The 26,034-nt window shown below is 38.9% G+C and overlaps 1 protein-coding gene across 1 annotated transcript in view; it reads right to left on the bottom strand.

The window, feature by feature from the left end:
• adgrb1a (adhesion G protein-coupled receptor B1a) overlaps positions 1-26,034 on the bottom strand; it is a 138,024-nt gene that overhangs the window by 98,908 nt on the left and 13,082 nt on the right. Inside the window, exons 2-3 of the mRNA XM_042490365.1 lie at positions 1,267-1,425; positions 404-508 (exon numbers count right to left, since the gene is read on the bottom strand). Coding sequence (XP_042346299.1) covers positions 404-508; positions 1,267-1,425 — 264 coding nt within the window. The remainder of the gene's footprint in view (positions 1-403; positions 509-1,266; positions 1,426-26,034) is intronic.

The following is a 26,034-nucleotide window of genomic DNA, read 5'->3' as shown; positions in this document are numbered from 1 at the left end:
CATGAGACTGGTATCTTACTCTTGGAACGATAAAGCATATATCCCAAATTGTTGAACTAAATCTGTCAGCCTACAGATGACTGAGTGCTTGCTACTCCTGATTTTGGGTGGAGTATCACTTTAACAGAGAGGGAGGACTCCATTTGGTATCGTATTTTACAGACAGGGCACAGTGTCCTGTTATGACCTCACAATTTCACTATGTTCAGTCAGGGTCCATGTTGGAATTAGTCCATTGCGGACAAGGCACTACTTTGGGAGATTTTGATAGATGTGTATAAAAAAAGTGAGTGCAACTCTATTGTTTATGGTTGTTATTGTGTGTATATTGTACAAGTGTGGTGGTCACCCAAGCTGCCACAGTGACTGATGCATGGGATCCCTCTGCGTCCCGTTGTCTTACCTGTCTGAGGGCTCTGCTGTCCGCTGCGGGGCTTGTCTACGTCATCTCGCTTGCGGCTGTCCACCGAGCGAAGCGACTGGCTGCGAGAGAGATGGCGGCCTTTGCCTAAAGGGGGGGGAGGCAGGGCCGGGGGGGAGGAGGGGGCGGGGGTTAGCAACCAGATGTCCTTCATTTTTAATGGCTTATATTTGGGACACAACCGTGACGTGATTGGTCACCCAGAACAGCATCAGCCAAACTTGGGACTTTTGTTGTGCTGTCGGTATTAATGTGCTGTAAATGTGTGCAGTGCTCATTTTATGTTTTCAGCTGTTGTATAATAATGTTTATGTGAGTCTTCAAATGCCTGTGATGGCATGACTAAGTGAAAAAAAAAACACAAACACATCTACAGTAATGACAATCTGCTGTCGGAGTTATTTGTCAGACAGAAACATACTGCTAGTTTGGTACAAATGAAGAAAGCTTTAAGCAGGAGAACATTCAGTGAGAGCACTAATGCTTGGTAAACAGCTTCTACATTATAGAGCTGATATGTTGACTCCCTGTGTCCTTTTAGCCATTTGTGAGTGTAATGATTTTGACATACTGTGCATGCATGGTCTTGTCAACAGTTGACCATGTCAGTGTTATTTGTCATCGATCAAAGTCCCCTTTCCAACATGCACTCCTTAAGTCAAAACACTGACTTATAGAGGATGGACACACAAGCACATGAACAAGATGTACAAAACAAAATGTTAGCTGTAAAAACACACTTTGCACACTCGTACTCATATTTAGTCACAAAGCGTAAAAGAACACCCCCTCACAGATATGCATGTACTGAAACATGAAGCGCACACAGAGGATGAGGAGCTCACCAGTGCAGGGCTGCGAGTTGCACGGCCGGCCCTCCTCCACCACGCCCTCGCATAGGTATGCCTCTTCTGGGGGCGACTGACAGCTCCGAGTCCGCGTTTGGATCCCGCCTCCGCACTCGCTGCTGCACTGCGCCCACTGACCCCACACACTCCAGCCACCTAGAGTTACAAGCCAGACAGCAGCAGTCATTTATAAAGCACTGCAGCGTTGTCGACAACTTATCAGAGTGGACAGTTTTTAACCAGTGTCTCAGCCGTTCAAGCCACACATGATCAAAGAGGCTTTCAATGAAAAACTTGCATGTAATCAAAAGCATATGTTTTGTCTCTGTTATTCCTGTAGTCATCTCATGACCCCCTGGGAGGTCCCAACCTCCAGGTTGGAAACCACTGATGTGCGTCTCAGTGCCAATATTTTAACTGCATAGAGTGGCATATGTTCACTCGGGGTGATAGCGAATATAAATACATTATTCAGATATGCACAGATAATACTCTCTAAACAGATACAAAGAGCATGACACACAGAATGTAAACAAGCAGGCTATAGGATGAAATCATAGAGGTGTGGATTAGGCATGTCACAATACCAGAAATTAAGTAGTCAATACAAATACCAGTGGAAGTCTCTCTCTAAATATATTTATAGATATAAAAATAAATACATACATACATAAAATCATTATACTGCACATGGATACCATAACTCAAGAAATAAGTTTAAACTTAAAATAAGTTACAGACAGGCAAGAGATGGAAAACAAGTAAAATAAATCTACATATATAAAAGAAATATTAAACAACAAAATTCAAAATGGTAATAGCGCACAAAAAGCAAAAAACAAGTTTATTAAAAATAACAACCATTATATGCGATAAAAATAAATAGGGGGTGAAAGTAATTAAAAACAAGAGCACAGAAATGGGTCTTAAGCTGCTTCTTTACACTATATAAAGAGTTTACAGTTACTATTTCACTTTTTTTGGAGAGAATCTGGGAAAGATTATTTTTGTCCATTGTTTTGGTAGCTAAACTTGAAGATATATGTTTGACAAAAATAACTGGCAGTAAAAAAACAAAACCAAACACAAAAAACAGCATGCAAACAACAACATGCAAAAAATGATGCAGATGAGACAATTAACCTGCAACACAATTCCTTCACAGAGCAACACTAAAGACTGATGGTGCGTAACGCTCAGAGAGGATCTGAGGGGAGATTTTTCCCTTAAAACAGAGGTGTGATGAATGCCATTGTCATTGTGAAATTCCCTGTTTGGCCATTCTGATTTAATACGCTCCATTAAGATGTGTGCTGATATGACGAGGAGTGGGTAAAGAGCCGCTCTGAATGGCTCTCTTCCTCTTTGTCCTGCATGCTCATGAAAGTTTAATGGCAAAGACAGATGCCTTTCAGCCCCCCCCCCCAGCAACGGCAAATATGTATTAATCTGCATGAATAGAACATGAAGTTGGCCAACATCCAGACACACACGTTTTTAATTACTCGCTAGTCACTTTCCTTTGGGGCAAGGGCCGCGATGAGGGCGGGCACTGTGGAGGGCACTTGATTCATTCAAGAGTCACATATGCACACACAGATATACAAACACACACACACACACACACAATTCCTCTCCAGCTGTGTGCAATCTGAACATGTCATCGTGATGAGTCAAACTTCACAGACTGAAAGCGACAGATTCCAGTGGAAAAAGTCCAAATCTGTAAAGTCTTTCATTTCCCCTCAGAAATGAAATTAGCAGGCACCAGCGATCACAGTCAATATCTCTTTGTTGTCAGCAGACTGACCGAGTGTACTTATGGCTATGAAATTGGATTTTCTCATGTTTCTGTGACCACGCTCAGTCAGTGCATAACCAATCCAGTGTGGGCTGAAATTGACCGCATTATCCACTGGACGCCCAACCATCAACAAAAGCAACACAAACAGTAAATCAGTGGACCAGTGATGTGGTCATTCTAACTATAAGTGCAAACATGAGGCCACTATCAGTAACTGATAGTCAATAACACAACATATCAATAATCCTAGTCCTTATGAGAAAAACGAGCTATTCTGCATTGTGGTAATCTCTCTCTGCATTAGATCCAAGCAACATGTGCACATCAGATTTGGTTATTTCCATAACGGTGAGGGAAGAAGCTGTAAAGACAGTGCTTTTCTATGTTAGTAGTGGCCTTTTGTACATTTTAGGTTTTGACACCTGACCCCAATTAAGTCAAAAGTGTCAGTGGCATTGATTGAAAAGGGAATAGGTGATGTTTTTAGGCAATATCCTGATACACAATATATATCTTGATATTTTCTAATATATCCTCTAATAACCTATTGACTTCTAAAATACAAAATGATTGAATGTACTACAGTTACAATAAAGTAAAAAAAAATGGCTACTGTCATATGAAAGTTAAATAAAGTCTTGTTTTAGTGAAGTTAAATAAAATCTTGTTATAACAAAGTTATAATGAAGTTAAATAAAGTATTGTTATAATAAAGTTAAATGAAGTATTGCTCATATTAAGTTAAATAAGTCTGTTTTCATAAAGTAAAAAAAAAAATTACAAAAAACATACTGTGATAATACAGCAAAACAAAGTACTGTTATAACAAAGCTTAATAAAGCACTGTATAATAAAGTTAAATAATGTAGTGTTATAATGAAGTAAATAAAGTATTGTTCTAATAAAATAAATTAAAGCTTTTATTTTGAAGCACCTGGCTTGTCTCAGGCCAGAAGTGCTGATGTTTTTGCTGTGAACTTTAGGCTTCCCGTCAACAGTTAGCTGTTGGCAGAAAGTTCAACTGTTAAGGCCTTGCCTTTAATTGTGAAGCTTTACACACTTTGAGCTGGAAACAAACAAAAAGATCTCCAGTTCATAGATTCTAAAAATTTGTAAGTTGCAGTTGTGCTTGGTGTTTGCAAATTGTGCCTAAATAGTTGCCATCTGGAGCCCTGAAGATGCAAAAACACACACCTCATCTGCTCACACTAACATTTAACTAATTAAACTGTTGCCACAGCACTTTTAAACATGATGATTTATTCACACATGCGTCCCCTGCTCAAACACTATCAGGAGAAACTGGTCTGAATGTGCTTAGGACTGTGTGTGTTGTATCAAGTTTGTGAGTCTTTTTGTGTGTGTGTATCCATTAGAGCTGAAATGCCAGAGTGAATCACGTGCTAAAATGGCATGAGCATTTACATTCAGTGTTTGCAATTTATCATTTTATATATTCTACATTGAACAAGCCGCAATACATCGAGTTTATTCAATGTATCGCCCACCACTAGTTTGACATGTTACTCAATTTCTTGCCTATTATTTAAGATGCTGTTGTATTTTGGCTTCACCAAAAACCTTGGATTGCTCTTCTGCAAGATCAACTATCATATCTGAGCATTCTAATGACGCATCTTGTAACTTGATTTTGAAAAGTAAACCTTGACTTCAGTATGTCTTCATTTTCAAAACAGCAGTGATCATAATGGACAAGAAAAGATACAATACATCCATATCTGAACCTAACTAAGAGAGTTGGAGGAGCAGTTTAATAGAGGTTGTAAAAGGCCACCACACACACACACGCACGCACGCACGCACGCACGCACGCACGCACGCACGCACACACACACACACACACACACCGCACGCACACACACACACACACACACACACACAGCCCCTGTGTAAGATTCCTTAGTTCATGAGCATATGAAGATGCAGTGTGTGTGTGTGTGTGTGTGTGTGTGTGTGTGTGTGTGTGCATCTGTGTGCTGGCTTGTTGACCACTAACATACCCCCTGAGGTCTACAATATTTCGGCATAATGGCCCGAATGTCACAACTACTAACTCTCCTTTACCTTCATTTGTATGTCTACAATCGCATTGCTTTTATTAATATTTTCTCTGTGGTTATTCAGTTTTATTTTATTCGTTTTAACTTTCATTTGCCAAATCTTACTGTGCAATTGCTGTATTATTCCTTTGGCTACTCTCTGCTAATAGAGGAAGTTTGTGGGGATGGGAAGCAACTGGATTGAGGACAGTGGTCTTGATAACTCTGTTGAGAAGGAAAATACTGCCTGTTTTTTCTCTCATTATTGTTTATAAATCATCTTTTTTAATTTTTTTTTATAAATCACGTTTATATATATATATATATATATATATATATATATATATATATATAATGTTAATTGGGACAGTCTAGCCTTCGGAGGATTTCCTGGTTGCGTCACCAGATGTTCCCGCCCTTACCCCCACATCAGCTGAGAGGGGGGGGGGGCACTAAAGCAAAGAAATTATTGTATTTTTAAAATTTACTTTTTATTTAAATTTTGCTGGAGGAGGAGGAGGACAAGCGCCTCTGTCCGCGTCGGAAGCTGATTTTTCGCGCAGTAAAGCCTCCGTCAGGGGACGGAGCTCTCCGCTGCTGCGGACGGAGCTCTCCGCAGCTGCGGACGGAGCTCTCCGCGGCTGCGGGCAGCACAGCGGGGCTGCTAGGTGGCTACATGTTAGCATTACTAACGTCACGTATTATGAATGAAATTATGAGATTTTAATGTCCCTCTAAGTTTAACATATCTGGCGTTTGATTTTCAAATGAGTAAAAACCCACATTAAGTTAAATCAACGCTCCGATCTCCGCTCTGTGCCGCCATTATTTTTGAAGATCGCGGGCGCGCAAGGAATCTTGGGAAATGGAAGGCCGCGAAGGATAGTAGCGATGTGTCCTCCAAACAGAGGGAAAAGGAGGACGCATTTGTGGGCTGAAAGGAGGAGCCTTCGACTTGTGCCCCAAATGGGACAGCCTTCGCGCAGCGCTGTGACGTAATTGGCCTTCGAATGCAGCCTCCGAAGGATGCAGACCCTGAATTGGGACACAGCTTATGTAACTTACTGACTGCACTTTTTCTTTGGAGGCGTATGACTCAGAACACTAACACTGGAAATGCTTTTGATTCGTACATTTTAGTGGAGGTTAGTGGGAAAGCCCTGAAAGGTAAGGTGAAAAATAAAATTGTGGGAAATGCTAGCTAAAGTTGCTCTTCTACATTTGAGATATTATCTCCTTTGTAGGATACATTTTCCCTATGTAAAAGATAATATCAATAATAACTTATGACTTTTTGGCCAACATTGCCCACAATCTCTTTTTCACCTTACCTCTCAGGGCCTCTATAGTAAATGTTAGCAAATGTGTGCCTTTTTAATAGTTTTTATTAACCACATTTTAATTGACATGTCTTTTGTTTTTTGCTGCAAATTTCCTAAGACAAGATAACTTTCTCATATAGAAGACATTAAAAGTAACCTTGACCTTGATATCTCATTGTCCAAGAGACAGATTGCCATAAAATTTCCTGAGCACATACATGCCCCCAGTGGAATAAACCATTCGGATTTTAATGGCCTTATAACACTCCTCCAATGCCTCCTGTAGGACAAATTTACCATGTTTTTGTACTGGTTAGGCTCTTGGGTATCTAAGTCATTGGTGCTTGATTTTTGATTGACTGCTCTGTTGAACACATTCGTATAGTGAAATATAACAGACTTTGAGGGGATAGAGTTTTTCCATAGATCTGGACAGTTCGAATCAATGTGCGATATTTATATTATGTAGGGGAATATTTTCCGGTGTGCTTGTCTAAAGTCGTTGCAGACTGCAAGACCACAGAGAGCTCTCTTTGTTTGTATTCATGCCAGTCCAATCACCAGCAGCATAATGTCATCACCATGGCAACGGGTTGTCACCGTGTCATTGGGTGACGTGCAAACTTTATCGCTAATGCCTGGAGAAAGATGTCATCCTTAAATTTAATGAAGAGTAGAGGGAACTGAAAGAGGCTTGGGCAGAGAGATATACATTCAGTCTGAGTCACTCTGAGAGCTCAGTCCACATGCTTTCTCGGTAAATGCCATCAATAATATCCTACTAACAAGTATTGTGCATCCAGAGCCTGAAAAAACAATCTTATTCATCTGAGCAGCAAAGATTGTTTGTTGTCAAGAAACTGTTGTTTTTCATTCACCCATTCACACACACATTCACACACTTGTGGCCAAGGCTATTGTACCAGCTGCCACCTGCTACTTATTATTATACATTAATATAGGCAAGTAGTTCTGTTTGCAGCGCTTCTTGTCAGAATGCGTACAGCTTTAAAAAGCTCCAGAGGGTAAAGACAGCCTGAGAGGTAGAGCTGAGTCGATTTCTGGTTCTGCTGTCCAGTCTACAAGCTTAAACTGTTTTGAGTTTATCCAAACCAGCTAATACAGTAGTTGTCATGTTGACATGTTCTGGCAAATTATAAAGTAGCCTAGGTCACAGTGCTAAATCCAACTCAAGTTGCATTGTTAACAAGCAATATGACAGTGTGATGAATCTAAAATTATGTTAATAAATGTTCCTACAAAGCCACTAGTGTCTAACAGGCGAGGTGCATTTTACTGCTGAGCTCAGGTCAGTGTCAGCGACATGAAAGAGATCAAACGTCAGCAGAGATGGGAGGGCGGAGAGCGGTCACGCTGTGTTTGTTTACTACAGAGCTGATGTGTTTTTTGAAGTGATGAGAGTAGACTTGCCTCTTAAGAAAACTAAAACTACACCAACACAACAGCAATTTGGATTTCAAGCCCAATTAAGAGCTCCTTGGCTGCAAGCTCTGTTTTGAGCTGAACTTATATAGTGTTTCTGTTTAATCCTGTCGCTCGCTTTGAAAGTCTTGCAATGGATGATGATGAACTTCAGGACGTTGAAGTGAGAAATTATCCACATGATACCTCCTTACTTTATCATAAAATAAAATGAGGCTGCAGCTGGCTGGAGGGCTTTGCAGAGAGCTAAAAGTTTTTGGTAAGCTAAATGATCATTGCTAATAATAATAAACGTTAGGCAACTTGCCACTGGCGATGTTGTGTGTCATTTGCAGTAAATATCAAAATTAAAAAAAAAATGTGTGTTTAGAATAATACATGGGCTTGAATTTCTAAAGTTTTTGTTACATTTTGGACAACTTCTTGACCTTTTTTTATGTATGTACATTGTGCTCACATTGTTTCCGACCTCTGGCCTTATAGAAATTAAAAAATGGACCTTTAGCTACACAAAAACTTTGAATATCCCTGTTTCAGCAAATTTCAATTCTTCTGTGTCTGTTGTTTGTAGGCTGCTTTCTGACCCTGTTGACCACTATGTGATCCCTCTGAATAAGTTAATTGTTGTTTAAAATCATGTCAAGTGCAATTGCCAAGCATACCATATTTGGCACTAAAAATCTCATTAATTAGCAATCAAATGTGCTAGCCTCCCATTTACTTTCACCCATGTGTCATAGAGCAGCCATTCCAGTGTGAACCAAATGCATCTTTTTCTCCAATTCCACTATTTCTGGGACTCAAACGAGCCTGATGCAGCAGAATAACCTTCAGCTGCCCTCCTGAATCATTCTGGGTTTATTGTGAACAAATATGCTTTATGAATACAGACGAAGATTAACTGCAGTTTGGAGCAAAGGACAGAAGCTCCTTCTGTCAAATGAAGGCTTTGGCAAGGCGAGAGAAAAGGAGGGGGTGGGTCCATTTACAGATAAGATTCATTCTTCTGCAGGGGAAAAGAAAGACGAAATGACAAGACTACGAACTTTTTTTTTCTTTTCATTCCTGCCCAATAATCAGACTAGGGGAGGTGGAGGAGAAAAGGGAGGAGAATAACGCAGTGTTGTCTTTCTCCCCCTGCAAGGGCACTACATTATGTTCTCAATAATTCAGAGAGGGGTCTTTTGTCAGAGCACCCCTGGTAGCACCCTGAGTCCAAGTCACCTTGGTAATCCTTAACCTCATCCCTCCTGCCTCAGCGACTGAAATCCCTGCTTTACTTTGACCTTCAGATTTATCCAAAACACACAACCCTTTCAGTTTCTCTCTGTGTTTGCATATTGTATGGCTTCGCAATGCAAATGTCCACTGAGTGCATGTAGTTGTGTAATTATTTGTGTGTGAGTGATGAACTTCCTGAAAGTCACCTTCACCTCCTATTTGGAGCAGTGGGATGAGTGGATTGGGATCTCCTGTTACAGCTCCAATTTCTGCAGCTTTGAAATCATCAATAACTGCCACCGAATCACACACACACACACACACACACACACAGAGCTCTTATATATAGGGTTACTGCAGATTTATTGATTGAGAAGTGCGTGTGTGTTTGTGTGTGTGAGAGAGAGAGAGAGAGAGAGAGAGCAGTGATGGGAAGAAGGGATGGCTGAAATTTGATGTTGAAGTTGACAACTATTGTGGAAACAAGCAGGAGGCCATGGAGGGGAAGGGGTGGGGGGGTGGGGTGTGGGTTGTAGAGGGGGCAGGAAAATGTAATAAAGCGAGAGACAAGAGGACTGAAGAAAAATAATCATGAAAACATGAAATGCAGGCAGAAATGGGCCGATTAGTCCACACAAAGCTGTGCGGCTGAATGAAGGATAAGGCGAGTGCTGACACCCAGAGGACAGAAGCAGTCAACTGCATGGTGGAGATAACAGGCGGTGAAAGGAGAGAGCGAGGAGGGGGGAAGGATAGAGGGAGATGAAGGGAGACAGGAACAGAAAGAGGGAAAAAAATGCTGGGACAGATAAGAGGAGGGGAAATGAAAAGAGGGTGAAAAAAAAAACAGTCGGCTTATTCCAAACGGAACACAATGTTAGGATTCTACATCAATGACAATGCTCAGGTGTAGTGTCCTCATAAAAGACAGAATAATGTTTTGTTATTTATTTTTTATTTTCAGCAGTGAAAGGTAATATTCACAATGTGATATTTCTTGGAGAAAATATGCCGTTAAATTGCTCAGACTGGCTGTAGTGAGATGTGCATTACCAGTTCACATCTTAAAACGCACACCTGTTAATGATCATAACTACCAATAAATATTATATTCATAAAACACTATATTTATAGCATGTAAACAGTGTGTCTGGCAAGCCTACTGTGGCAAGTCTACTTCCTGCTGTCTCTATTCTGTATTGTAGGCTAATAAATAAATAGAAAAATAAAAAAAAAAGAGGGCACCTCGACACAGCTGCATCGATCAGTCTCTTCCTGTTGAGCCGGGAGCTTAACCTGTGGGTGAACTCGTCACAGAGCGCCCAGCACCCAATCAGCTCCCCTGCCGGGTCATTGGTGACATTCTGGATGTCACCTCTGTTACACCTGATTTTCTGTTTCACCTCCTTTACATTAGAGGAGTTGATTTCATATCACTTTTCTTAAATTACTATGTTTAGATTGATGGTGCCATTTCTTCAAATCAATTGGGGAAAAAAAAAAGCAAAAAGCAAGGGGTATACTACTGGGTAAGTGGTGCAACGTGCAAAACTACACTTCAGAGTGTATGTGTGTGTTCATGGCAATGAAAAAACATGACACCCAGTGCGATATTGTGGCTCACTAAAAATGTGTTTTTACAGTCGGGTTTTTTAGAAAATGGACACAAACCTCCAGCACATAACATGGCGGTGGGCCCCATAACCCAACTCTTCAGATACCACCTCTTGGTCAGGAATTTCAGCTTCAGACAGTAGCGCTACAGGCATTTTTTCGAGGCAGTATAATATGCTGCCAGGTGGCGTCAGTTTATAAATCTGCCAGACAAAGTCAGTTTAAAGCATGCACGTAATGATGTAATATAAAAAGCTGGAAAGTAGGGGAGGTGGATGGGTCCAACAAACCCCAGACTTTCACCAGGGAGTCTGCCATTTGCTTCCTGTATGACTGTAAAGTCAAACCATTACATTACAGGCATAACAGTATGCTATCTAGAGCGTCACATGTAGATTAGAAAGTCCACTGACCAAGTGCTGATATTTGACAAGTTGGGATGTGACTGTGCAGTGAATGCAGCAAATGTGTTAAAACTGGGTGCTGGCAAAAGGTAAACAGTGCCAGTGCAATTCAGTGAAGATCGTTTGTTGTGCTGCACATATCAATGGATGGGACAAACAAACAATGACTTTCAACCAGGAAACTGCTGTTTGTCTTATGTGAAACTAAAAGTCAGTGTAGTAAAGTGACTTTACAGACTTCATGTAACTACTCAAAGTACTTCATATACCCAACTACACAACATGCCACTTACACCCAGTATGTAATTTTTAAAATCCAAAACCATGATATTCTTACCAACTTAACCAAGTATTATTTTTTTTGATCCCTAAATCTTACCAAACCTTCCCAAACTGCTAACTTGGATCGTTTTTTACGCAGCAAGAAACAAGCAGGTAGACAATCAGACAGGTTGGAAACAAACCCTTGTCACTGAACCACTTTATTTGAAGGTCAGACTAAATGTGATCACACCTGAAATGTGATTAATAAATGCTCATTTGCACAGACAATCTAAGCATGGTAGGTCAATGCTAAACTCACTGTCCTTGGTCCAACTTGTCATGTCTGCAACATCCCTTACCCTGTTTTTCCTTGGTAAAATAATCTTGCTGAATGCCATGCCATTATTACCAGTGTTAGGCCAGAGTTATGAAAATCAGACCTTCAATAAAATGCCTTCCTGTCCTCCGTTCAGATACAATCCACAGCCCTTGTTACATGCCTTGTCTAACAAGAAGTGGAGATGTTCCAACACATAGAAAGATGGCGGTTTCTCACCCTTTTTTCCTCCACTACTTTATTCTTGTCAGTGAGAAAAGAGCTTGTGAAACAGCATTTAGAGCATCATGGGACACTGAATCTCTCCATTGAAAGCTGAAATTCTTTTAGGCGGGTTAACAGTTCCTTCAGGCAGGATGAGGCAGCTTTCTTTGCAGGTTTCACACAATGTCCTCCCACCACACTGGAAACAATTCTCTGGTCAGACATATTCAAATAATATCAAAACACAGTGACTCGCTGAAAATCGGACACAAACATCCGCTGAATATCAACACATATATGCCCCTCTCAGACATGAATTATGAAACAGTATTAGCGTCATCAACCCAGAGAAGTAATGACTTATGATGCTTTTGAACATAGGGGTCTCTTATGTCTAACATATGTAGTCTCATTTTAGGTGAACTACTATGTCAAAAGACACTCCAACTAGTGTCACCCGACATTTTTGCCCTTGCTAGTTAACTAGTTGAGAAAACTGTGTCCAATATCAAAGATGTCAAATCAATACTAGAAGAGATTGTCATAGCATTGCAATAAATTACAAAGCAATGACATAAAGGAAGTCGTGTGTTCTCAGCTGCACAGGCTGCATCAGTGATGGATGGATACTTTCGCCTCCACAGCTCACTAGTGAATCACTTCACCAGTGTAATAGAATGTAGAATTCTGTTGCATGTGACAATCCATGAAACATTAGGCAGTTTCCATTAACCCTTAAATTACACAGATTAAAATTATGAATATAAAATATGCCTAATGGAAACATGTCAGGTAAAAAAAAAACCCAAACTCCCATTTATTGCAAGAAAGTTTTTGCGCTCGCATGAAGTGGTATTTCAGGTGATTCGAAAAAGTCATATTTAGCAAAACTGCAATGGCAACATTTTTCAAGGTCACATGATGCTATGGCTATGTGCTTGTTGGTAGGAACTGGCTCCCTCTGGCATGATGCAGCAGGCGCTACAAGAGGTGTTATTGCATCACATGAGTCTTCAAAAGTTAAGCGGATCATCCAGAAGTTTTCCTCTGTGAAATCCTGGACAATCACCTCCCAGAAATCCCTCATACATGGCCACTCCCACTGATAATGGGCTTGCCTCTCCATTATCACTCACATAAAAAAGCCTATGTCGCCTTCGATTGGAATAATGACAGCTAGTGTGGTGGCCCCAATAGAAATAAACCTGCTAACATTTTGACCATCCATCACCGTGCTTCCTGGAATCTTATCACCAGAGGAAAAGTCACAGAACATCACTCAATGGAAACCCAGTCATCTCACAACTGTGTTTAATCCACATTTCTAAAATATCACTTAAATGTTATGCAAATCTGTAATGGAAACCTGCATTGTGATGTTTGATGTCTGTTTTTACATGCTTAATGTAAATCTTGACAGAGTAGTATAATATGGTACATCCATGCTCAGCCTCTGTATGCATCCATGTCCAGGACAACACAATAAGCCAAGATTTGCTTAAGAAGGCTACTGTGCCTTGTATAGCCTAAATGTAATTGAGAAGCTATGCAAATACGCATGCTGTGAAAACTATGCAGCACTGTGTTTGAGTTAGCTCATGTAATTGTAGGCTCTCATTGGATGAGCAAGACCTATGAATACTGGGGCTGTATGGTACAAGAACAATGCCGGAACTGTGATAGGATGAGTGCATGGAGTGTTTGGCGCAAACAAAACTTGTGCTGCTGTTAGAAATGGCAGTTCTCTCTGTCTTCTATGGCTCTTTGCCTAGCACAGACACACACAAAAAGAGTGGGGCTTTTTGCAGAGAACCAGACTGTGACTATTTTGTCCCATTTTGCAACCATGAAGCACTACTGCATTTTGCAAATACTATTAATATATGAACTGGTAAGCTGTTAAGTTTGTTTCCAACTTCTCATACCATGGTAACAGTTTAAGTTTCTGATAACATCCACCTGCTGTCCAAAACCTTCAAGTCCGTGGCAAAAACATCAACACTTCCAGGCCGAGATAAGCCAGGCCCTTCAAAATAAAAAAAGTACCATGGGTTCCACTTTGTTTCATTTAACTATAACAAAACTTTATTTAAAATTACGACAACAGTCAGCGCATTTCATTACTTTGTTAAACCATGTATATCAGCCAAATGCTTGTGGTTAAACACATGACAAATATAAAAAATAAAATAAAATAAAAAAAATACGTCTGAATTGTGATCCACTCTGAAACCAGAGTATTAATCCAGCACGCTCCAGCAAATTGCTGAATCAGCGTAAATCGGTGTCATCTCTTTTAACCCTATCAACTGAGAAGACACAAACCATTACACCCCTCACCTTCCACAGCAACCCCATCTCTGCAATGCTCTGCCCAAACCCATTGTCTATAAATACATATCATGGGGCCGCTCCTTGGTTTCAGGTGCAGGTCAGCCAACCAGACATTTCAATTCCGAAGATGAATGCCCCATTTCAGAGGGAACGATAAGAAAAGGCTCAAAAGGTCTTTCACCATGGGGATCAGATGCTTTTCTTTCTTTTTCTCCAGTCTGACTGACAGCTCGCAGAAATAAGGCTTTTTACTGGTTTTTGTCCTCCTCAACACACATCCATCTTCACTGGAGACGACTGCTGATAAAGCCCGCGTGCTCGGACTGCAATTTGCTGTGCGGCCGCTCGTCGCCACACGCTTTTTGCTTGTCAAACAACTCAACTGCAATTTCTTTGGATGTCACTGCCAGCCGTGCTACAAAGTTTTCTTAGTCTCGGTTGATTTCCACCTCAGTTAAAGTGCTGCTGAGGAGTACTGCAACTGGATGTTGTTTACAGGTATACTTCCTCCCAGTACCCCAATATGCACTGGGCATCAGGCTAAAGTGTTCCTATGGGAACTGCCAGAGCCTCTGTGTCTATTTCCTCCACGGACTTGAGTGGATTCCCCACCCCCTCAACCTTCCCCCACATGGCTATTAAGACTGAAAATCGCCCCCGCTGTGCTCTGGTGTGTCCTTAACTCTCTCCAGCTTTTTCATTCACTCGGCAGATGATGAATGCGTCATTGTTTTTCTTCTCAGTGTTTCTCCAAGTTACTTTGGGAGCGCATTTAACTGCTCCATTTAAAACCCATACGGCATGCTACGGTATATGAAATATATTCAGAGGCGTCCAGGGATCGCTAACCTGTAAGCCTCGGATCCACTGGCACACATACAAACAGATGCAAGCGCGCACGCACACACACACAGATCTCTGAGCAATGCGGTTTACTCTTCCCACGCTTTATAACACTCTCATACATCAGAAGCCCTTGTCTCCCCACACAGTGTGGGATGTGACTGCATTGTGACTCAGAGACAGAGACAGAGACTGAGAGAAACAGAGAGAGAGAGATGGATGAGGAGGTGGCAGAGGGGTGCTGGGGGTTCATCCTGGTGGGCCATGAAGAAAGAGCCTCGCAGGTCACTGTGGGTGATGGACGTACGGATGTAAATGTGCAGACAGACGTTCTCAGCTCCCACCTCCACTTTGGTGGGCACATCTATAACTACCCACTTGACAAAATGAGTTCTATGGAGTTGAGCATCTTCTAAAAAACGTATATTGGCAACCCTGTGCTAGTGACTGCAGGTATCAGACACTTTTCAAGATCAAAATCAGAACTAAATAATGATTTTTCAACCCATTACCTCATCTTTTACCAATTAAAGCATTGCGGGTAAGTATAAAGGTAAGGATATACATGGGTTGTGTAGAGGTAGGTGTTTTGTAGAAATATGTCTATAAACATTACTGAGGTTAGGTTGGGTAATAAACATTTTGCCAACAGGTTAGTGCAAATATAAATTAAGTATATGAAGTATATCAGTATTTTTGTTTAATAGTATATATGCAACATACACAAGCAACTGGATGGAATTTTCCATAGTAGCTGGTGATTTTAATCAACTCATCATTCAACTCCAAAGATGTAGCAGGATCAAGGACAAATGTAATTTTATCTTTTAAACTTTGTATTGGTAGGACATTTGTAGAGATATGTTTACTAAAGTTATTAAAGTTAGATTAGGTAATAAACATTTTGCCAATAGGTAATTGCTAGTACAATGTAAAAAGACAATAAAATTCAGTGGTAGATTTTTAAAATCTACCACTGAAAATAAAAATAAATAAATAAATAAAAAAAATAGCATAACAAGTTCTGACCCCCACATATAAAAAATGACTAATATGACTGAAAGAAAAATGAAATCATATAAAATGTTTCTTACAATTATGACCTCACAAATTCAAATCTATGTCTATTTATTGACTTTTAAGGCCTAATATTCATTAAATTGAATTTAAATACATGTAAAGACCTGCAATCAACCTCCTGAACATCCCTTTTTTCAAGCTTTGCTTGTACAAGTCTTTCAAGTCGGATTCACTTTCAGCTCTCTTAGCTGTTCCAACTAGTTTGTTGTTTACTTCAACTTGAAGAAAGTCATCTGTAACGACACGAGTGCATGTTTCAGACATGATCTGGTAGCATAATCAAGCCTCCCAAATTTTTACATAGGATTTCCCCCATTTGTGGGTAACTTTAACAAATAAAATGGCTTCAACACTGATCAGCAACTTGCATGAGGAGCTTGAGAAAGCTTTTGAAATGTGAGTTTGTACACAGGAAAAAAACATTTGTTCAACCAAGGAAAAAAGTTTTCTAGTTTCATTCCTTTAAGTGTCACTGTGACTGATAATAATAATAATTATACCGTGATACCACAATTTTTTCTTAGAGACTTATTGAAACATGAATATCTCATGCTGTTGCAACAAGAACTCTACAATTATGACTGCTAATTTATAATTTATCCTTTTTAAGAAATTTAGTTTGCTGGAGAGCAGTTAGTTACGTTTTGCATTAATAAGGGGTGATGTGTCATTCCATCAACTATTGTAGGCTTCTTGATGTTTTTGATAAATGTCATTTTGTAAATATTGTAACATTGATTTTAAATCATAAAATCCTTGCTATTTATTATGTTTTGTTATTATTGCCATGTTTTTTTTTACTATACTCACTTGATAAATTCTAGAAATAAAACAAATAAAAAATATAAGATAAAAGAAGGTAGAAAAAGAAGGAGGTAGATGGCAAATGTTGTTGATAATTAGTCATGTGTATTCATCACACCTATGAATACTTCTGTAATTTCAATGAGTGAACCTGAAGAAGGCACTAGCAAAGTGCATTGCTCGCTCTGAATAAAGTCACAGTAAATTTCCTCAGTTTTTCCTCAGTGTTTTTCACTTTAAATGTTGCTGCTAACAACCAGCACCTGACGATTACACTATGTGCATGAGGAGTTATTTCATTCTTGCAATATAAAAATTGATGTAAAAAATAGTGATATTTGAACAAATCCGTCTTTAAGACTGGTTCATGTACTGAATGGGGCACACTGTTTTCAGACCACTGTGTGCTCCCACCTTTATGGGAACAGTTTGTGTTTGTCCCTTTGCTGTTTCAGTATGACAGTGCCTCCATGCACACAGCCAGCTCAATGAAGACATGGTTTTCCCAGTTTGGTGTGGAAGAACATGACTGGTCTGCACTGAGCCAACACCTTTGTTCCATCAGCAGGAACGCTGACTGTGAGCCTGTACACACATCACCAAACATCAGTGTTGGACCTCACTGGTGCAGCTGTGACTGGATGAGAGCAAATCTCTACAGCCAGAATTAGGGCTGCCAAAAATATGTTTTATTTATTTGTATATTTTTATCTTCTATCTTCTTTTCATTGTCAACTTGCACAATAAACGCATGCTGAAAGATTGCAATATTGCACTGAAATAGACCTATCTGGAGAAACTGCACTTTAACTCTTTGAAACCTGGAGGAACATAACTTGGATTGATTTCTTTCAAAAACATGAGAAAAAGACAGTGAGCAACAAAGCAAAAAAAGATCATACAAATTGCAGGAAAGAAGTAGATTAAAAAAATTATTTTAAAAGCTCTAGGGGAAAAACTATATCTCTAATTATCATAATTACATATTTAAATCTATGTTACAGAATTACTGTAATTTTTAAGAGCTTTTTCTGGTCTTTTCGTTTGTTTGTTCGTGTTTTTGAATGATTATCAGGTTATATTCTTGTAGTTTTTACTAATTTCTTGCAATTTTTTTGGGGTAATTTTTTATTTCCCTTCATCATCCCCTTCATCCCATGTTTTTGACAAAAATCAAGCTAATATGTTCAGGTCTCAAAGGTTTAAAATGTAAGTGTCGTTCTTAATATTGCTGCCTCTTGTGTCCAGTTAAATGGTCAATTAAGAGTACTGGAAATAATTTCCAGTCTTTTTTTTTTAAACAAGCATTGTTTTTGTATTTTAGTAGTACACTGAAAGCAGCAGAAATGTAGAACTGAGTACACTTTAATTTATGTTTATTTATCATTAATTATATCGTTATCTTCATAATCAACAAATTATTACATGCTACATACAGCCCTAGGATCCAACATGTGGTGTGAGTAGAGGCTTTTGTAGCAGCATATTAATGCTCATGGTATCAGATGTTTAAGTATTATAAATGGCTCTAACGCTCACCATCCTGATGCCATAAATACTCATCTGCAGCTGAAAACAGTCCTCAACAGATGCATCATTTCCTCCTGTTTGACTTTTTTTTTAAATTACAGCGCAAAGCTGTTTTTCTGAGCCTTTAATTTTTTTAATTTTTTTTTTTTTTAAAGATTTGCATCCTCATTAGAGGCTAAAAGCTGTTTTTAAAAATTTCACCAGTGATCAATAAAAATATCCCAAAACAGCCCACTGCACCCCAAAGTGGCGACAAAAAGGGAGAAACGCTGCATCTATATTTTTATGTGAATGTTTTTAGTTATAATTGGAGGCTGCTGTGTGAAAAATTTTGGCTAGACTTCACACCTCAGAATGTGAAACCAACGCACAGCTTTGTATCCTCTGTATGTGGAACATTTGCTTTCGTTTGGGAGGAATTTAATCTACAGCAAGTCCCGTGCCAGACTGAACCACAGCCCAACCTCAAAATAAGCCTTTAAAATGTTTAGAATGAGTGGGATATTAGAGGAATCTTTTCGGAAACACACTAGCACCTTAATGATGATTGACCTGTTTTGTGTCAGGAGTCATTATGGATGTGTGTAGAAGCACCTGGATGAACCCTCCCGTCTGTGCACCGCAGTGTTTCTGTCATTAACTATTATTCTGCTAACAGCAGCAGGAGCAGCCGGCCCTTTACCTGCATGCTATTAAAGAGCATTTAAAACTGCTATGCTGCTTTTTAGGGCTCTGGAGCCACACAGGGAGCCATCACACACGATGGAAATTAAGTTTTACTTTTAGCAGGCTGAAAGCTGACAAAAAGAGCTTCCTAATTCAAGTTTTCATTTAGTTTGAGGCAAACTGTGCTCTGCAACAATACAATTTCTGCATGAAGAGTGATGATTCAAAGAAAAAAAAGCAAAAGAAAAAATTCAATGTAATAGCTCAGAAGACTGAGCGCATCGAAGATGGCCTTTTGAGTGTTTGTATTCGATTTCAGTTTTCATTCTTCAAATAAAGCATTATCTTTTTCAGTGGCTGAAATAAAATGTTACAAAATAGAAAATGAAAAGCAAGCACAAGGTTTTCTCTGCCAGTTTTGTGGCAGGAAATCAAGACTTGAGCTTTTGGCATCAGACAGTGCAAGTCAACAGACCCATCAGCTGCAGCGACACACAGTTATGACAAAGGTCTTGAAGTCACAGGGAAAAGCGATTTCATCAGAATCCATTAGGGACCAAGTAATTAACACCAAATTATCATTTTCTCTGATGCTGAATGTTGAAATTAGTACTTAAGTCTGATGACATTTTAATGAAGGCAGGGCGATGTATCAATATTATATCAATATTGTGATATAGGGCTGGGGTGATGCGTCGACATAATCGATTACGTAAAAACGTCAATTTACGTAACGTGCAACGACACGTCACAAGAAAGATGTAAGGCCCGTTTCACATAGCACGTGCACGAGCAGCAGCGTGTTTCAAAAACAGTGGGCCACCTCTGACAGCGTCTCTGTAGACAGAATCCCATCTGTTGCTCATAAAATGCATTTTACTTTGAGACACTTACAGGACCAGGTTGTCGGCTGTGCAGGAGCTTGCAGGACTTCATAAATGAGTGGAAGTTGTGCTTTTAAATACAGAAATACAGCATTAATAGCAGCAGCGATGCAGCAAAAACACAGCAAAAACGCTATTGTTACGGTAATATTGTAACTGTTGTCTTTAGCTGCTTTTAAAGCCAAATCACCAAAAACTTTCTGTAATTTATTTCTGTAATGTCTTTATCGATACCACTATCCATACTTTTCTTTTATTTGTTGGAAAGAAGAGGCAACTTTTTTTTTTTCATTTTTAATATTTTGATTTAAATATTTACTTTGAAAAATCTTGGCATCAGTGGTTTAAATTATGTATTATAAAACAATTAAAGCTCATGACGTTAAACAAGTTGTAATTCCATCTCTACTATCCATTTTATTTTACTCTGAAAACAAATCTCTCACCCAAACCACTCTATTATTCAAGTTTCTCGCCAAAACCGAAATGTCTTTTTCTTGATGTTACATTTGAAAACATGATACTTTATTTGCCTTTGCCTAATATTCATTTTACTGAGCCGACCTTTAACACATCACAATGAGATGGAATGGAACCTTGTTTATTCACTAACTAGCTCTTATCTTGCCAATTTCAACTCTAACACTGCATTACTATTTTTACCTGATGGGACTTGTTACAAAGTTTGGGTGTGCTTTCCACTGCTGCTGTGAGTGGATGATGATGGAAACTGTGCAACAGCAGCAGCGTCTGATGGAGTTTGGGAATATTTTAAACAAAAGACAGTCAAAGGTACTGCATTTAGGTCTATTTGGATGCACAGTGTTGATGTGCTTGGTCATGGAGGTTTTTCTTGTATTGTCTGATCGACACGGTATCTCCAAGTCCCTAAGGACCACAAAGGTTCCTGAGTGTCTGTATGACAACTGTTTTTGATAATTTAACTTAATGCAAATGTGTTTTAGAAAACTCTTTGATGAGATGCCGAAAACACAATACAAACTGAAATTCAAGGAGTCTTATGACGTCTTTATTAAAGCCTGCTTGCCAATACCTATTAAAGCTTTTGTTTTTTTTCATTTTATTTTATGCTTAAATTGTCTGCGATGCTTAATATATTTGTGTTTAATCAGATTGGTATAAACTAATTGCTATTTACAAAGCAATACTGCAAGTTTATTCGGCCCCCGATCTTGCAAACGTGCTAGAATATTAAAATGACTCAAAAGTCATGGACTGTTAATTAACTTTTTCAATTCTGGAGTTACACACCTACATGTGACTGCCTGAAGTGAGCCTGTGCTATAAATATTTTCTTATGATCTGTCCTATTCTTGACTGTCTGTTCCTGCACTTTTATTTCTTGGTGTAACTATTAACAGTAAAGAAGCACCAGAAACCTTATACTGCATACATAAAGAAAGGTAAGTGAAGGTTAAACAGATACATATAGGCTGCAGAGGCAATTCAAGGGTTTATGTTAACGCACTCCACACTGAAAGCTCTGAAGGATCAAGACCTTTGACAGTTTCCAACACCTCTACTAAAGACAACTAACAGGTATTGTGATACTTTTTCATGTCACTTCTCATCTACACTAAATCTGTGCTGCCACCCCCTTCTTTGGCAATGCTGTTGCCTCCACTAGGTCCATTGTTACAACATTTTGGGGACATTTTTCAACTGCTTAATTAAAAATATCTAGTGTTGTTAGTGAGTTCAGTGATGTTTGGCCACAATGTCATTGATTTATGGCCAAATTTTGCCCAATGCAAATGCACATGTTTGGAACTGGTGGCGCCCATGATTGAGCAATTTCAAATTAATTTTACACACATGGTTCTACAGTGTCATGAAACATATGTTGGTGGGCTGCCCCCTAAAAGTCGGAGATTTGAAATAATCAGTTTGAGACTCCTCCGTCAAATGAGACTGCTTCAAGTTGTCATTTTCTTTTGTTTGTTTGTTTTTGTTTTTGCAGGTCAGTGTGCTGTGCAGTCATTGTGCTTTTGGGGACATTTTGGTCACAAGATTTAGCTGCAGTGTGAGAGATCTTGACAATACTCATGATACTCTGCGGGCACAATGCAGCAGCACAGAGGAGAGACTCCACACTATGAAGCTCTGGTACAAAATTTACAGCTCAAAGCAACTTTATATGACACAGTCTCTGGATTTTGTTTGATATCTTCTGTCGGCAAAATATGTTGTTGCACATTTCTGATCCCTCATTTGCACTGCTGTCACTCTGAACATCCCACTGAGCCCCATTCAACGTTAAAACTTTATACATAGAGAAAAACAAATTGTTGAATATTCATATTTTACGGGCGACTCTTATTCGACTGACATAATTCTGAGTAGCGTACAGCTCTAACATCTTGTAAGATTTATAAGAAGAGAAATTTCATTTACAGTTTGATTTGTGTTATGCCACATCAATTTTTTAGTATTTGTAGCTCCCTCTAATGGTCCATTTGAATCAAACTTTTGTTTGTACCATCTCACAGGAATTTACCCAAACATTTTTGAAGAAAAAAATAAATAAACCAGCACAAAGGAGTAGGATTAAATGTCCTAATAAAGCATGGTTCTGCAATAACATTGTAAGGATTATTTTTCAACTCAAATTGAAGGTTTAAAGTTAGATTTAAAAAGAGGAAGTAGTGTTTGTTCAATATGATTATGATCTTTTTGTTATAAATGTATATATTTAATCACATCCAACACACACAATAAAATATAGCTGTAGTTATCCAATCATTTAATGTGTGTGAGTGTTGAAAGAACACTATATTTTAACCATGATATTAGAAAAGTGATGATTAATGATCTTCTAAAACTATACGAGAATTTACTTTGATTGGTTGCTGTTTGCTTTAAAATGCTACACGTCTTCAGCTCATAATTTACCCTCCTGTTATTGACCTCCTCCTCTGAGTCGAACAGAGCACAGATGATAGATTTTGGCTGATGTCAGCAACCACAGAGCAGCGTCCAAGGATAGTTTTTAACCTTCAACAATCAAACTATCAAAGCATTAAAACCAAATTTATCTCTTAAATTGAAAGCAGAAACATTAGCACAACAGCACAGACGCAGAAAGATAATTCATCAGTGATCTTTGTGCCTCGCTACGCTGAGAGGAGAGAGGAGCGAAAATCTGAAGGGGGGGGGGGGGCTCGATTTAGCCGAAACAGACTGAAAAGATTTACACTCAGTGGAGCCTCTGGGCGTCTGTGCTGCAATAATGGAATGTGTTCTCCGGAATGCCCGAAAATAATTAATTGTAATTTTCATTTGAGATTAGATTGTGCACTATAATCTTTAGTGGATATGAAAGCAATGAAAAGATAAGAAGTCTATCAAGCACATAAATGAGAAACTGTGAAAAGGCACAACCTAATCATGTTGTGATGCTTTGATGAGAAATAAATGAGAGTAAATAAATAAATCCAAAGTTAGAATAAGAGAAGAGGAGCAGCTTCTGGAAATTGATTATAAGCTCATTGCATTACACAAAGAATTGAGACACAAACATAACATTTTTCTTTGATGCTGGTTATTTGGAATTAAGTCTGGTATCACAGAGGCATGGCTCGGTCTGATGTACAAATAATAATAATAATAATAATAGTTATGGGAGTGTCCGATGGTTTTGGTCAGTGATTACGACTTGTACCACATAAATATGATGTTCTAGGTTTGTATTTCACCACAGACAATTGCTACATACAGAGCCTTCTCCATAGCTGCCCCCTCACTCTGGAACTCACTCCCCACACATATGCAGGACTACACCGACACAACCATATTTAAATCCCTCCTAAAAACTCACCTTTTTAAACAGGCTTTTTTTTTTTAACAAGCTTTTAGCGTTGTCGATTTACTTACTGTTTAATCTGCGTGTGCTTTGTAAGTAGGTTTATATTGCTTTTTACTTCTGTACAGCGTCTTATTATTATTATTATTATATTATTTTTATTATTATTATTATTATTATTATTATTACATGTCCTGCCTCTCTCTATTCTCCACTTTCTGTCTGGAGTTCTACAGTCAGTGTTAATTAAAGGCAAAATAGCATCAATATAGCTTTAAAAATAATAATAACTATTAGATCGGGTTTACTAGTGAGCAATTTTTTTCTTTCATATAAATATTGCCGCATCATAACAGTTTACACTTTTTAATGTAATTAGACAAAATATTATTGGGTTTAAAGTGAGGGGTGTTCAGTGTAAACAAACAAACGCGCTAACACTGGGTTGGGTATGTACAACAGTTTTTTTTTGCCCACACAAAATATCAAGCAAAACCTAGAGACTTTATTGTAATAAGTTGCCTTGAGCTGTAAATTTACCAATTCTAAGGAGAAGACAGAAGATAATGTTATCTCTGAGCTCAATACGCAGAATCTCCTCTCCTCCGTGACACTGCATCATGCATGCAGCTGCTTGTAACAAAGAGTAGTGTGAAAGTCAAGAGCACTCACTCTGGAGCAAAACATCCCCAGAAGTACACTGAACAGCACACTGACTAGCAAAAAAACTGATGATTAAAATCTCTGACTTTGAAGGTTCTTCAAATGCAGCTTAGCTCATTCAGATAAAGTTTTGAGCCTAAACTGACCCTGTTTACGCTCATCCAGCTAACTTGGCTCTTTGAACACAGTACATTTGTTAACCTGAGAGGAAGACATCTCAGAAAACCGTGTGCTCTTATTTTGGCAACATGGCAACATGTGTAGTAATGCACCTGGGGCAATAAATTCATCAACATCTCATTTCTCATTTCAATGATCATTTTAGTTTCCATATGTTCATCCCTGTTAAACTGTTGTGTATGTGTATACGCCATGTGTAAATTTGGTCAGGTTCTCAGCAAGAGATGTTTCAGTGTTAGTCATGAGTCTGCTAAGGAAACTAGGTAATAGTCCACAATTTCAAAGAGGAATTGTGGTTATATGATGCAGTAACACCTCTTGTAGTGCCTGCTGCATCATGCCCGTTCCTACCAAGAAGAAGTGACCCATAAAAGCTAAAAAAGTACCATTGCAATTTTTGCCAAATATGGCTTTTTCAAATCGCCTAAAAAACCATCTCATGTAAGGTGATAAAATATTTTTTTTTTGGAAATTGACGCTTCCCATTAGGTGCATTTTAATATTCAATTTGCACAATTTGAGGGTTAATGGAAACCTGCCCTCTGTCATCATCTAGCTAACTGTAAATTAGCTGCATTTTTCACAAGTTTGGGTGTACAATTCCAGAATGATTTTAAACCAGCTTTGAAGAAGCAAAAAATCATATACAGTATATCGATAACTTGGTTATCCTCGTAGGAAGAGCGAGGCCCAGGTGAGTTTTGAAATCAGTCAGCAGTTGACCACAGGCATACACATAGCACACACACACACTTAACACACACACACGGTTGCAGAAAGCTCATACTGCTAATTTCTGTACAGTCATTACGTCGCTTGTTTGGAGCTAATAAACACAGGTTGTGAAAATGGACCGGTGGGAAAAATCTGCACAGTTAATGTGAAATGAGCATTTGTTTCAGTCTGATTCGTTCAGTCTGAGAACACATTAAGAGGTGACATTCACAGGAAGCTTCCATTTACAGGGACTGACTTTGCAAAGTGACGCCTGCTGATGTTCTAGGAAGAAGAAAATCTAATTAAACTCTATTGTCTCCACTGAGTACACAGTACCTCATAGAGACGTCTCCCTGTCTGTGGTTGGACATTTATCTAGAGAATGTCAGCAACACCATCCAGAACCACAAAATACATTCATAACAGTTCATTTTAAGAGTTAATGTAATTTAAGGTGGACTTTAGCTTTAGACAGTGATCCATTAGTGTATTAAGTTTAGGTATAAAGTCTGATGTGTGTTTGTGTGTGTGTGTGTGTGTGTGTGTGTGTGTGTGTGTGTGTGTGTGT

The sequence above is a fragment of the Plectropomus leopardus genome, chromosome 7, assembly GCF_008729295.1.
Source record: "Plectropomus leopardus isolate mb chromosome 7, YSFRI_Pleo_2.0, whole genome shotgun sequence".
NCBI classification, from domain to species: Eukaryota; Metazoa; Chordata; class Actinopteri; order Perciformes; family Serranidae; genus Plectropomus; species Plectropomus leopardus.
This window is presented reverse-complemented; position numbering and strand designations above follow the sequence as displayed.